This window comes from Neomonachus schauinslandi, chromosome 1, assembly GCF_002201575.2.
Source record: "Neomonachus schauinslandi chromosome 1, ASM220157v2, whole genome shotgun sequence".
In the NCBI taxonomy this organism is placed as follows: Eukaryota; Metazoa; Chordata; class Mammalia; order Carnivora; family Phocidae; genus Neomonachus; species Neomonachus schauinslandi.
The window spans coordinates 154,957,341-154,972,771 of record NC_058403.1 but is presented as its reverse complement, the minus strand read 5'-3'; the positions used below and the strand labels follow the sequence as shown (position 1 = coordinate 154,972,771).

The 15,431-nt window shown below is 36.2% G+C and overlaps 1 protein-coding gene across 1 annotated transcript in view; it reads right to left on the bottom strand.

The window, feature by feature from the left end:
- Positions 1–15,431, bottom strand: part of TCAIM (T cell activation inhibitor, mitochondrial) — a 53,778-nt gene that overhangs the window by 20,502 nt on the left and 17,845 nt on the right. The window contains exons 4-5 of the mRNA XM_021677528.2: positions 11,257–11,410; positions 6,547–6,799 (exon numbers count right to left, since the gene is read on the bottom strand). Of these exons, the coding sequence (XP_021533203.1) occupies positions 6,547–6,799; positions 11,257–11,410 (407 nt within the window). The remainder of the gene's footprint in view (positions 1–6,546; positions 6,800–11,256; positions 11,411–15,431) is intronic.

The following is a 15,431-nucleotide window of genomic DNA, read 5'->3' as shown; positions in this document are numbered from 1 at the left end:
CCTATGACCCAGCAATTGCACTACTGGGTATTTACCCCAAAGACACAAATGTAGTGAAAAGAAGAGCCATATGCACCCCAATGTTCATAGCAGCAATGTCCGCAATAGCCAAACTGTGGAAAGAGCCAAGATGCCCTTCAACAGATGAACGGATAAAGAAGATGTGGTTCATATATTCAATGGAATGTTACTCAGCCATCAGAAAGGATGAATTACATCAACATGGATGGGACTGGAGGAGATTATGCTAAGTGAAATAAGTCAAGCAGAGAAAGTCAATTATCATTATGGTTTCACTTATTTGTGGAACATAAGGAGTAGCATGGAGGACATTAGGAGAAGGAAGAGAAAATGAAGGTGGGGGGGGGAAATCGGGAGGGAGAGACGAACCATGAGAGACTATGGACTCTGAGAAACAAATTGAGGGTTTCAGAGGGCAGGGGGGTGGGGGAGGTGGGGGTATGGGTTAGCCTGGTGATGGGTATTAAGGTGTGCACATACTGCATGGAGCACTGGGTGCTATACAAAAACAATGAATTGTGGATCCCTACATCAAAAACTAATGATGTATTGTATGGGGACTAACAACATAATAAAATAAAATTGAAAAAAACACTGATGAAAGAAATTGAAGACACGAAGAAATGGAAAAACATTCCATGCCCATGGATTAGAAGAACAAATATTGTTACATTGTCTATACAACCCAAAGCAATCTACACATTTAATGCAATCTCTATCAAAATGCCAACAGCATTTTTCACCATAGAACTACAACAAACAATCCTACAATTTGTATGGAGCCACAAAAGACCTGAAATATTCAAAGCAACCTGGAAAAAGAAAAGCAAAGTGGGAGGCATTAAAATTCCAGACTTCTTCAAGTTATATTACAAAGCTGTAGTGATCAGAACAGTATGGTACTGGCACAAAAATAGACATCGCTCAATGGAACAGAATGGAAATCCCAGAAATGGGCCCACAATATATGGTCAATTAATCGTCAGTTAAGCAGGAAAGACTATGCAATGGGAAGAGACAGTCTCTTCAACAGATGGTGTTGGGAAAACTGGACAGCAACATGCACAAGAATGAAATTGGACCACTTTCTTACATCCTAAACAAACATAAGTTCAAAATGGATGAAAGACCTAAATGTGAGATAGGAAACCGTTAAAGTCCTAGAGGAGAATACAGGCAGCAATTTCTTTGACATCAGCTGTAGCAACTTCTTAACTAGTTAAGTTTCCTGAGGCAAGGGAAACAAAAGGAAAAATAAACTATTGGGACTTCATCAAGATAAAAAGCTTCTGCACAGTGAAGGAAACAATCAACAAAATTAAAAGGCAACCTTTACAGAATGGAAGATATGTGCAAATGACATATCTGATAAATGGTTAGTATCCAAATATATAAAGAGCTTATCAAACTCAACACCTAAAAAACAAATAGTCCAGTTAAAACATGGACAGAAGACACGAATAGACATTTTTCCAAATAAGACATCCAAATGGCCAACAAACACATGAATAAATGCTCCACATCACTCACCGTTGCAATCAAAACCACAATGAGCTATCACCTCACACCTGTCAGAATGGCTAAAACCAACACAAGAAAGAACATGTGTTGGCGAGGATACAGAGAAAGGGGAACCCTCTTACACTGTTTGTAGGAATGCAAACTGATGCAGCCACTCTGGAAAACAGTATGGGGGTTCCTCAAAAAGTTAAAAATAGAACTACCCTATGAACCAGCAATTGCACTACTAGATATTTACCCAAAGAATACAAAAACACTGATTCAAAGGGATACATGTACCCCAATGTTTATAGCAGAATTATCAAGGATAGCCAAATTACAGGAAGAGCCCAAATGCCCATCAACTGATGAATGGATAAAGATGTGGTATATATATTATATACACGACAGAATATTATCCAGCCACAAAAAAAAGAATGAAATCTTGCCATCTGCAACAACATGAATGGAGCTAGAGAGTATTATGCTAAGTGAAATAAGTCAGAGAAAGACAAATACCACATGATATTCATATGTGGAATTTAAGAAACAAGACAAATGATTATAGGGGGAAAATGAGAGAGATGAAAACCAAGAAGCGGACTCTTAGCTATAGAGAACAAACTGATGGTTACCAGAGGGGAGGGGAGTGGGGGGATGGGTGAAATAGGTGATGGGGATTAAGGAGGGCACTTGTGATGAGCCCCAGGTATTGTAAGGAAGTGCTGAATCACTAAATTCTACACCTGAAATAATACACTGTATGTTAACTGGAATTTAAATTAAAAATAATTAACTAAATAAAAATAAAAGCTTTATTGAAATATAATACATATACCATACAAGTCATCTATGGTTTGTATGTTCTCAGAGTTGTGCAATCACCAACACAATCAATTTTAGGACACTTGCATCACTCTTAATAAGAAATCATGTACCCAATAGCAGTTACTTCAATACTCCCCTCTAGCTCTTAGCAACCACTAATCTACTTCCTGTCTCACAGATTTGTCAGTTCTGTACATTTCACAAAGATGGACTCATGCAATATGTAGTCCACTGTGACTGCTTCTTTCTCTTAGCATAAAGTTCTCAAAGTTAATCCATACTGTAACATGTATAAGTACTTCATTTGTTTTTATGGCCAAATACTATTTCATCGTATGAATATACCACATTTTGTTTATCCATTCATTAGTTGCTGGGGCATTTTTGGCTATTATGAATAATGCTGCTATGAGTAAGTTTTTATGTAGACATCTGTTTTTTCCCACGTCCTTCCCAATACTTGCGATTTTCTTTTTGATTATAACTATATTAGAGTGTGAAGTGGTTATTTCATGGTGGTTAATTTATTTGTTAGACCTTGCCTTGGTTTCAAAAATGATTTCATTATACTTACAGTGATAAATATAGTACATGTATTTTTTTTTAGAGCATTTTTAAAAAGATTTATTTATTTATTTGAGAGAGAGCATGAGTGGGGCAAGGAGCTGCAGGGCAGAGGGAGAAGCAGACTCCCTGATGAGCAGGGAGCCCAATGCAGGACTCCCTGAGCCAAAGGCAGATGCTTGACTGAGCCACCCATGCGCCCCAGGTCATGGTTGAGATAAAAATATTTCAGTAACTCTGGGGCGCCTGGATGGCTCAGTGGTTAAGCTTCTGCCTTCAGCTCAGGTCATGATTTCAGGGTCCCGGGATCAAGCCCCATGTCAGGCTCCCTGCTCAGCAGGGAGTCTGCTTCTCCCTCTCCCTCTGCTTGCTGCTCCCCCTGCTTGTGTTCCCTCTCTCTCTCTCTCACTTGCTCACTCTCTCTCAAATAAATAAAATCTTAAAAAATTTCAGTAACTCCAGAGAAATTCAGTTTTTCATGGATTTAAGAGGATGAAAAGGAGAGCCACGATCCAAATTGCAATAAAATTAAAATGGCATAAATTTCAAACTCCTAGGCCTCAAACTGCATGGAATAAAGTATGGCATTTACACCAATAGCTTTTCAAACTTCTTGGATGGCAACCTATACATAGGAAGAAATCTTTTTTTTTCACATTAAGAAATTTTAAATAGTACTCAGTATATACACACATGCACATACATGTATGTTTCTACATAATTAAAGCAAGTATTTTGAGAAAGACTACTTAAACTTACTGAAAACATATATTTAAAAAAATTTAAAAAAAGAAGAAAGCAAAAGCAAAACAACTTTGCTAGTTCCAAATCACTAAGTTGTGTTATACCTGCAATGTGAAAAACACTGACTTAGCCTATAGAAAGGGGAAGAATAAATAAATGCATGATAACAAGTTAAATCATGACTAAAATTTCCAAATGTTCTATAGAAATAGTTCTAATGTCCAATGTGGCATTTTGTGGACAGAGAGACTGATTTAGAACTTCAACACTGAAAGTGAAATATAACTCCTTGAACAAAATTTGAATGCAAAACATGGAAGTCTGACATTTACTGGATCTCAGTGCCTGATAGAAGAGCATTTCAATGGTCTTTCTATAGTTCAATGACATGTTTTTTCACCGGGAAAGATATTACATATGGGATTATTTGTTTAGACAGAAAGGGAGTCTACTGGCTCCTTCCAAACACAAATTATGTATTAAAATCCATTTTGTTATAATATTATTTGATAGAGTATATACCCAAAATATGGACATATTAAAATCTACAACATGTCCACGGAGTGGCATTTCCTAATTTTTTTTGAGACTGGCAAACTTCTATTACAGTATAGAAAAAAAACTCCTGAGGTATTAAAAATTTTATTTTATCCATTTTATATGGTTATACAGTAAAGTGATTTTGAAGTAAGATAAAGCACGATTTGCTAAGAAATTCAGAATTACATAGCATGTCCTAAAACGTGGCTTGGAATGTAATTACCACTTTAAAAAAGAAATGTAATTACCAGATGTAATATGAAAACAGACTGGACAGAGCTTTTATAACGTGGTAATTCTTTTATCTAAAAAAAAAAAAAAATCCCTACTGATTTATTTTCGCAATTTCTGTGTTTTATTTCACAACAGTAAGAGATGACTTCAGTTTATCACATTGCTATTATATTATCTTTTTAAAATATTGTATCTTGAAATATTAGAAGTAGCTTAACATGCTTTCAAGAATAAATTTTGATCATGTGAATACAATTTATAAATCAAGTGAAGATCAGTTTGATGTAAATTTGAAGAATTATAATTTTTATGCTCTTTGTGACCATTGTAATTCAGCATATGCTCCTTCTGATTCCTCTTCTGCAACCTATATATAGAAGATGAAATTAAAGAATAAAGGAATCAAAATAAAAACCTGAACTGCATATGGCCAAAATGACCATGGTAGCTAACAAGATTTGGCTGCGTTATAGGTACCCTAAATCTTATGAGGCAGCGTCACTCAATTCATAAGTTGAAAGCTCTCCAATGGTTCAACAATTTTATAATTATTTTTATAATAATTACAAAATTAAAAAAATTAATAACTGAAACAAGAAATTGATACAGATGCCATTCTGACTTTTATGATAAAAGCTCCTGGAATCCTTACTGGGAAGAACATACATAAAACAAACTGTGAATAAGCCCTCAGTAGAGTGCCTTCAAAGTGGGCAAAATCTGTGTTTGGGAGAAGGTCGACAATGGCTCAAACGGGCTTGGAGCTGCTCATGCTCACAGCAATCTACTTAATTTCTACCGTAGCCTCTGCATGTAATTACCTTCTGTTTTTCTAAACCATTTTTTAAAATCATCAATTTCTATCTTACACTATTCCCTTTTTATCTATTTCTATCTTCATTACTTCTGGTCTGTCATTAAATTATCATTCCCAAAGTCACATTTTCATTTTGGTTTTGTTTACAAAGAGAATTTGAACAATTAAAATGCATATATTTAGGGAGGTGATTTACCCATTAGTTACACATACAGACATGTACACACATGCTTTCAGACAGGCATTTGTCTCCCTTTCTGTACCAGACTGCTACTTTCTTGTCTCTGCAGCTTTATTTGGAATCTAACAGATAACAAGGGCAGGGATTCCTGAGTTAGTATAGGTAATCTACAAAGTAAATGCTCTGCCAGTAGATAATTAAGGATAATTTACAATGTTATAATTAAGTGAGAAGCCTCTGGTAAGACTCTTTAGGTACAACCATAGGGACAGAATATGGCTGGTCTTTATGGAGTCCAAAAAGGACTTACTCAGAAAAAACATTAATGGTGACTTTATAAGCAGGACAAATAAAAGAGAAATATTTCATACATGGTTTTTATAATTAAAAATTATTCTTTCTCAATATGTTCCAGATGATATGTTTTTTAAATTTAGATATAATTGACAGATAACATTAGTTTCATGTATACAACATAATGATTTATTATTGGTATATATTACAAAATGATCACCATAGTAAACCTAGTTAATAGCCATCACCATACATATAAATTTTTTTTCTTGTGATGAAAACTGAGAAGATCTTTTCTCTTAGCAACTTTCAAATATATAATACAGTATTATTAACCACAGTCCCCAGGCTGTACATTATTACATCGCTAGGACCAGTTTATTTTATAGCTGAGAGCTTGTACTTTATAACCCCCCAGATGATATTTTCAAATGTTGTCTCCATTCATTTTTATCATGTATGGACTATTACACCAAAGGACATTACTGCTGAGCTATCTGAAGAAATTGGAAATGTTTAACACATGAAGAAGCCTAATATTTTTTTTTTTTATAACCTTAGGTATATCCTTTCTCCATTTACTAGGGGTAACTTGAGGAGCAGAATTTTTAAAACTTGTAACAATGTCCTGCATGCATTTTGGTATCAAAAGACTACACATTAAATACAGTTGGAAGTATTCTGGCAACTTTAAGAAACATGAAATATCTTTTTCATAATGGTTACTGGATTAACTATATTGATAGAATTCTCCTGGAAGATTAGACTTTCATTTTAAATATGAACTACAAATAAGTTTAGTTAAATAAGAACTTTTACATACGTTAACGTTGTTTCCATTCTCGAGACTTGTTCGAGGTCTTCATGAGGGTCCTTGAATCCAGTAAAGTAGTAATAAGATTTGTCCCACTTGATGGGCCTGTCAGACATCCTTTTAGCCTCCTTGAGAGGCTGGGAATGCACATTAGTATTCAAGCTTTGGATATGTTCAATAGATAAACTGCAGGAGTTGAGAATATATAATACTGTGCTTAGCAGATCTCTGGTGTGCAAAGTAAATTTGACTGCTCGAAATCCTAGAGAATATAATTCCCCCAATTAATACAGATGATTATTCGCTTTATTTAAAAACACTTTTTCATGCAACATAAAATAAAAATCTTTTAAAAACATTTGATTACAGATTAAAATCTATCCTACTGGCAAATAATCTGTAAACAGAGAACTACTTCCCTTCTCCAAAACTATACCACAGTATCTTTACCTTCGTGATTTCCTCGGTCAGTTCCCTGTCTAGTTTGGCACCAGAGACCAAACCCATTCCAGCCCAAGGAGGGGATTCAGAATATTTCCAATGCTGCCCATAAATTTGGTCTTGACAGTCTGAGAGATGGAAAAGCTCTCCTCTGAGCAAGTGTCCATGAAAGACGGTTTCTGGCACTCAAAGGGGCAGAGGAGGGACAGGGAGGTTGTACTGTGACAGTGGTTCAGACGGGAGCAGCCGGACAGTCTAGTCTCAGGGGCGACACAAACCCATCTCCAATGTTTTCTGTGATTACAGGAGATTGTCTTCACACTTGTCCGCCCAACTACCTAGTAACTCAATATTTTTGGAAGGGATGTGAAATTCCCTAATTGTTTAAAAGTTAGTGCTTCACCATCTGATTTTGATTTGGGGTAGTCAGTGGGCTACCGTTAGTAATCTAACTTGTTACATCCTCAACAGGAAATCTACTGTTTTCTTTTTTCCTCTTCATTGCTGGGTGTTAGGCATGGTTCTAGCTGAATTTATGTAACTTCTCAACACCCCACCAACCGTGTGATTATTCTCTCTCTGCAAATGTGAAGAAATCTGGCTCAAGGAGGTCAGGAAGAATGCAGAGCAAGGGCTTAAATCTGAGTTGACTCCAAGCCCAGTACTTTCTCCATTACAGAATGCTGATTCTTTCTTCATTTTTTAAAAAAGTATTTTTTTTTTAAAAGATTTTATTTATTTATTTGACAGAGAGAGAGCGAGAGAGGGAACACAAGCAGGGGGAGTGGGAGAGGGAGAAGCAGGCTTCCCGCGGAGCAGGGAGCCCGATGCGGGGCTCCATCCCAGGACCCTGGGATCATGACCTGAGCCGAAGGCAGACACCTAACGTCTGAGCCACCCAGGCGCCCCTAAAAAAGTATTTTTAATTGGTTTTGAAAATTATAACATTATTATGTAAGTACATTTTCACTATGAAATTAGAGATACATACAGTAAAAATAAAAGTCTGCTGTTAACAGGCATATAACCTCACATCTTTACTAGACAGAACCACTATTAACAGTTAGGTATCTACGCTTTTAGACCTGCCCTATCTCCTATGGTAGCTACTAGCCCTATGTGGTGGTTTAGAATTAAATTAATTAAAATTAAACAAAATTAAAATTCAGTTTCTGGTCATGCAAACAACATTTCAAGTGCTCAACAGTCACACGGGGCTTGTGCCTGCTCTATTAGTGCAAATGCAGAACATTTATATCATCACAGAAAGTTCTCTTGTACAAGATTGCTCTAGACCTTTTCTATGGGCTTATGTATGTACATTACATACGATATATACCCCTATTTATTTACACAAATACACACCTACAGTTTGAATTGTTTCCTTTTAATATATAAATAGTATCGTTCTAGACATATTACTTTGAACTTGATTTTGTTACTTAAACTTGGGGACTCTTCCATGTCTGTATGTATGGATCAACCCACTCTTTATAGCGGTTATATATACCAGTCCATATAATGAAGGTAAAGAAGCATATTTATTTGACATTTCTGAAACTGACGGACATAAAAGTTTTTAATTTTTCACTTTTCATATAAGGCTGAAATGTATTTTCTTGTCTTTGCCACTGATGACAGATACCACAATTTAAATAATTCTCAAGATATACATACTCTGCTTGCCACACAGAGTTAAGGAATCTAGAACATGCAAACTAAGAAAGTTTTCTTAGTTGAATTCTTTGAATCATTTGATGATAAAGTGAGAAATACTGGCAAGAGAGTTGTTCTAGTTAGTGAAAGAAGAAAGGAAAATCTTTATTCCTGTGTTTGAGGTTAGGAAGAGCTCAGTCAAGAATAAATCTGTTTCTATCTTATCAATCCCATTAATTATTTAATCAAATGTAAGGGCTAAGGCATGCATACGTGCTTTATTGGAAAACAGTACCTAATTAGTTTAGTTTGGATTTGACTACTGAAACTAAACATTTTAATGTTTGTTGGCTATTGGTATATATTGTTTCCTGAACTGTCTAGCCATTGTCTTTGCCCATTTTTGTAATGGAGCTACTTTGTGTTTTCCTTTTGGTTTCTAAGAGTTCTTTATACATTAACATTATCTTTTTATCATATATGCTGTATGTTATTTCCCATTTTATTTTTTTCTATAATCCATTTTTGTTTAATGAATGGCTCAAAGTTTACCATTAACCATTACTCAATCACAGCTGCCTACAGCTACTTGTTTTAGCATTAACTCATAGAAAGCTCCTAGTGAATCTTCTACTTGTTTTAAGGAAGTTTATTTCCTCATAAGCCACCAAAAATGTAGAGCTGAAGAAGTGATTTTAGCCTTTAATTTTAGTAATGAAAATCAGTAGTAAACATTTTACCTTACAACCACCTTAATTATCAATGATCTTAATTTTATAATCAGATAAAGAGGTTAAAGACATAAAAATGTTTTAAATACTTGTCAGAGTGCCAATCTCTGTCATAAAGGCAAAGGTAAAAATGATTACTAACAGTATTTTTAAAGAGGAATAGATAATGTAGTATATAAATCACATTAGACATTAGTTCTAGTACCAGATCTGTCCCTAATATGCTGTGTGAAACTTCCTAAGTTTCTGAGTTTCCCTGTTTGCTCCTTCCCTAACAAATAGACCTGGTTTATTCTTTTAACTCCACGTGTAGTCACCATTCAAGACAAACCCAGTAGATGGTGGTCATGAAAGTGGCAATTGTAGCTACCAGAAATAAGCCTGACTCTCCCAAATATAGACAAATAAAAATAGAACAGTGACAATATTCTTGTTTTATGTAAAGGATGTAATTTGCCTTCACACATTCCATCTGTCATGGAGAAATCATGAGATCTAAGTAGACCACTATGCCTAAGTATATGATCTTTTTCAATTCGTAGCCTAATCTTGACTATGTATCTATTAAAGAGTATTTATGAATATCTGGTCTTACACAGCACATTTATGATTATTCACAATTTCAAATAGAATTGTGTCACTTAGAGTGATAAACATAATTACTTGTTATTATTACTACTATCATTTAAGCATTCTTCAGTACAGCGGTTCCTTCACAACACGGGTATGAGTTGACTTTTTGTCTTTGGATAATGAAGAATAGTGTCTATTTTTAATAAAACTCCCAAATCAGAGGTAGATGGAGAAACAGTCAAGGAAAGAATTTCTGATTCCTGATCTCCCACATTCAAACATGAGAGAGTAAGAAAACACAAGAGAAAATGTATTATCAAATGCTCATTCCTGGAGAGACTGGGTGGGAAGCTGTTTTCCACATAAAGATCCTGTTTCAGCACTTTTTAGATCAAGCTCCTCCTCACTCCATGCAAGCACCTGAGAGCCCTGGGAGCCCGAAATATAAGGCAGGGGTCTTCACTGTGAGTGCTTCAGTACTTAAACACAGTATTTAACCTCTTTCATTTTAATTATGAAGAACCAGAAGTTAAGCTCACACAGCTAGTCACTGGCAGAGCTAGAAATAGATTCTAGGTCCCGAAAACCTATCAGATTTTGAGTTGTCTAACAGTTTGTTTAAAAAAAAAATTATAGTGCATTTTCTAATTGTTTTAACCTTAACTCACAGAAAGCTCTTGGTAAACCTTTAAATTATTTTAAAGTTCATTCTAAAAATAAAGTTATTTCCTCAAGGATCGCCAAAAGGATGATCCCTTTATTTAGATAATTAGAGAAATGATAGACCTGTATCTGCCCTTAATTTTAAGTATTTCTGGATCAGGGCTACAGCAGTAACAAAGGGCCATAAAGAAGGCTATCTATTAAGACTGACTAAAAAGAGCCTACAGCTGGAGTTAAAAGGCCTGGGTTCAAGACCCACATTCCATCTCTGGTCCTGGCAAAATCCCTACACATAATTTATCGGGCATATACTACTTACTTCATGGGGTACTTTGATGACTAAATAGGGGAATATAGGCTGTATTTTTTAAAAATGTAAATTGTTATATATATGGTTAACACTTAAAACATGAAATAGGAAATGAACAAATAGGAACATTTTAGTTTCACAGACAAAAAAGTTTAAACACAAAAAAATGGCTTGTTCAAACACAGGTAGCCAGGAATAGAATCTAATTCTAGGAAAATAATCAATTAAATGATATTATTTTTTACGACCAAGGCTTCAATCCAAAGGTATTCTGGCAATGGCAGACTTAATGAACATATTTATCACGCAGCTTGCAAGGGAAACACTAGAAATAAGAAAACATACCGGAAGTGCTAAAGGGTTCCTGGCCTTCAGAGGAATTCTGCTCTGTTTCTCTTACATAAAATGTAAGCTGAGTTGGTTTCAAAGACTTGAAGCCTGGTTTCTGGAGGTTTTCTAAGTAGACACTTAATCTCTTAAGAGAATTTTCATTGACTTCCTGGAAAAAACACATCAAGAGGCATTTACACACAAAATAGAACAAGAAAACAAGAGAAATTTTATCCTGACCTTTAAACATATTATTGAGGGCACTAAATAATTTAGTATTAAAAAAGTTGGGATTCCATAGCTCTTTGATGAAGAATAAAATTGGATCCACATTCTTACAACATGTAACAGAACAAACTCCTTATGGCTAAGATGTGAATAAAAGTAACTATGTAAGTACTAGAAGAGAACATGTTGAACTCCTTTATAACTTTGGTGTGAAAAAAGCTAATTATAACTAAATATCTCTAATACATGATTGACAATACATGATTGGTAAGTCCACTTACGTAAAAAAATTAAAAACTAAAAAAAAAAAAAACACAAAAAACCACACACACACACACACACACAATAAGCAGTTTACAGACAAATAAGCTACTGGGAGAAAATGTTTGCAAGTTATTTCTCTCTATAAAGGGCTCTTAAAATGACCATCCTGAGACTGGTTGAATTATGGTACATTCATTCAATGGAGTACTATATAACCAAAAAGAAAAGAGAGAATGAATGTGGTGCAGATATCTAGGAATTGACATGGAGTTATTTCCAAGATTGTTAAGTGAAAAAAAGAAACATCCTTTAGTGAAGGAATAGCTCTACAGAATGGCATAAATAGTAACCATGTTTCCTATCACTGTAGGGTTTCTTCTCAGACACACTGTGTGATTTGAAATTAGGAAAATTCAGTTTATTTTTGTCTGTTTAACTGACTGTAATATGTTGTTCTTAGCTACCATAGTTCAGTGGGCAGCTGAGGTACATTTCCTTCTAGTGTAAGACTAAATCTCATAATTCTTTTTTGCCACAAGTTTCTACTTTTGCCAAAAAGAAACAGAACCCAGAAACTAATAAAAATGGTTATATACAGGAAGTTATACCAATGGGGTAAAAGAAATGGAGACAGGAGTGAGACTTCTGAGTAAACTTTGTATTTAGTTTTGATTTCTGAAACCTAGAAGTGTTTTCTGTATTTTAAAACTGAGTTAAAATGAAGAGGATTAACAACAATAGCTGTGCTTCACTCTGACACCCTGGCCTGTTGCTGACTAGATAGCACTTTCTGTCTGTTCCTTTAGAAAAGGGACAAGGGTGTCCCATACAAATGCAGAGAAGACTGGACTGAACATGAGGTGCCAGGAAGGGTGAAGTGCCTTTGCAGAGCTTGCACTTTGGTGACAGTATGTCTAATAAGGGAGGGAAAGAGAAACAGTACTGCAGGATATGGGGGACAGAGAGTGCTGGGAAGGAAGGTAGGGTGACAGTTTCAGATAGGGCAATCTGTGAGAGCCTCATGAAATGTGACACTTAAACAAGAAAGGAAAGGACAAGCCATATCTATGTGACTGACGCCCAATAAAAACCCAGAAACCACGGCTTGGCACGGAGTAGGCACTCAAACACAAGTAAATGAAAATACAGCTGACTTCTGAACAACATGGGTTTGAATTTCATGGGCCCACTTATACGTGGATTTCTTTTTTATAAATACAGCACTGTAAATGTCTTTTTTCTTCGTTATGATTTCTTAATAACATTTTCTATTCTCTAGCTTATTTTATTGTAAAAACACAGAATATAATATATATAACATGCAGAATATATGTTAACTATTTATATTATTGGTAAGTAAGGCTTCCGGTCAACAGTAGGCTATCAGTAGTTAAGTTTTGGGGAAGTCAAAGCTTATACACAGATTTTCGAATGTGCAGGGGTTAGTGCCCCATCCCTGGCACTGTTCAAGGGTCAGCTATATTAATTTACTAGAACAATTACATTTCAGGCATATTGTGTTGGAGCTCTCCATGACCACTTTCGGGTTCAATTTGATAGAGGGATTTACAGAACTCAGAAAAACTTATACTCACGGTTATGGTTTATTACAGCAAAAGGATACAGATTAAGATCAGCAAAGGGAAAAGGCATGTAGGATAGAGTCCAGGAGAGGCCGGGTGCAAGGTTCCAGTTGTCCTCTCCCAGTGGATTTGCAGGGCTAGCACTTAACCCCAGCAACAATGTGTGACAATGCATGAGAAGTGCTGCCAACTGAGGAAGCTCATCCAAGCCTTGGTGTCCAGCATTTTACTGGGCTCGCTCACGCACGCATGTAGCACCTAAGTGACTGACCTTAGCTCTTCAAATAGTCTCCAGCACACCCAGAGGGCCTCAGACATATGAATACAGGCATTCACCAAAAGTCACATAGCGTAAAATATCTGGCATGGCCTGAGACCTCACATATATAAAAGATTTCCATCAGGCAGGATATTCTAAGGGCTCAGAGCTTATCTCCCAGGAGGCAGTCAAGGGCCAATACCAAAGCCAGGCATTTCTCTGGAATGTAGAGTTTAAGTAACCCATGCCTGCTGAGTTCACTTTTTAGAGCACACAGAAGTTTTAATTAAAAAAAAAAAAAGATACATTGGTAGAGGAGGGAAAACATTCATCTACTACTAGGCATAATTTTCCCATACATGTTGGGTTTAAAAACTTTAAAAAATTAACATCCTCAGAGCAATGGATATTTTTCTGTTGATTCATTTTACTAATTACTTAGAAAAGATCTGACTTTTAAAAGCCAACATATATATCAAAAATCACAATCAGAATATTTTCCTACAGCAAAGAAGCAAAATTAATTTTTTTCCACTGCAAGTAGAAAAAAATTATATAATTATGTTTTGAATTTTCGAGAGTTCTAAATTCCTTTTCATGTTAAACCAGGTATTAATGTTAAAGAAGATAAACAGAACCAATGAAATAATACTGAGTGTCCTCACTAAGTTTACTGTAAGTTACTCTTCATCTCTGTCTGCATTCCTTGAGCACACAGTAACTGAGGTTGTAGGGAAGTGAACCAGCAGCATGCAACAGAAGGGAAAACCATTCAGGGCACTTAAAAACTTTCCTTGTAATTATCCTTAAAAAAAAAAGATTGACCGTGGTGCAGAAGCCGGAAATTTTCTTTCAAACACTCAATTTTACTCTAAAAACTGGTTCAGAAAACATTACTACTAATACTTTAAAGAGTCTCCACAACAGCTTTATTGCCTTCATTAAAAATGACAGATTTCATACAGAGGAAAAGCCCAGTCTATCTCCTGTGTGCCTCCTGCATATTCACACAAAACACTTGACTTCTGACACTTCTGGTCACCAAATGAGTGGAGGTTTTCCCCCACAATAAGCGATTCTCTGTGACACCAGCTGGGTGTCCTACTATTTAACTCAATTCTGACATTATGTATCCAGAGACAGCATCAGATCCCACAGGTTAAGGGCTCAGTTCCCCAAGACTGTCCTCTCCCTCTGCCACCCCACCCCCATATACACACTTCAGATGCCAGTCACACCTGTTATCACCTGCACTTTTGACCAACCAGCGATTTGCAGCAACCCCCTCCTTAGATTCTATTAATTTGCTAGAGCAGCTCACAGAACTCAGGGAAAAACTTACTTATGTTTACCATATTAAAGGATATAATAAAGGATGCAGATAAACAGCCAGCTGAAGAGAGACACAGGGTCCCAAGTGCAGGAGCTTTTGTCCCCATGGAGTTTGGGAGCACTACCCTCCAGTGTAGATGTGTCTGCCCACCTGAAGCTGTCTGAACCCCATACTCCAAGAGTTTTACGGAGGCTTCCTCATGTAGGCATGATCAATTATTAACTCTATTTCCAGCCCTTTCCTCCTCTCTGGAGGTTGAGGGTTGGGGCTGAAAACTCCAAGCTTCTAATCATGCCTTGGTCTTTCTGGTGACCAGCTCCCATGTAGGAGCCACCCAGAGTCACCACATTGGAACAAAAGATGCTCCTGGTGCTGCTACCATTTAGGGATTTACAAGGGTTTTAGGAGTCAGGTGTCAGGGATGGGGTCAAAGACCAAAGAACAGAACAAGAGATGCTTCTAGGGCTCTTCTCACTTAGGAAGTTACAAGGGTGTCAGGAGGTCTATGCCAGAAACTGGGGGC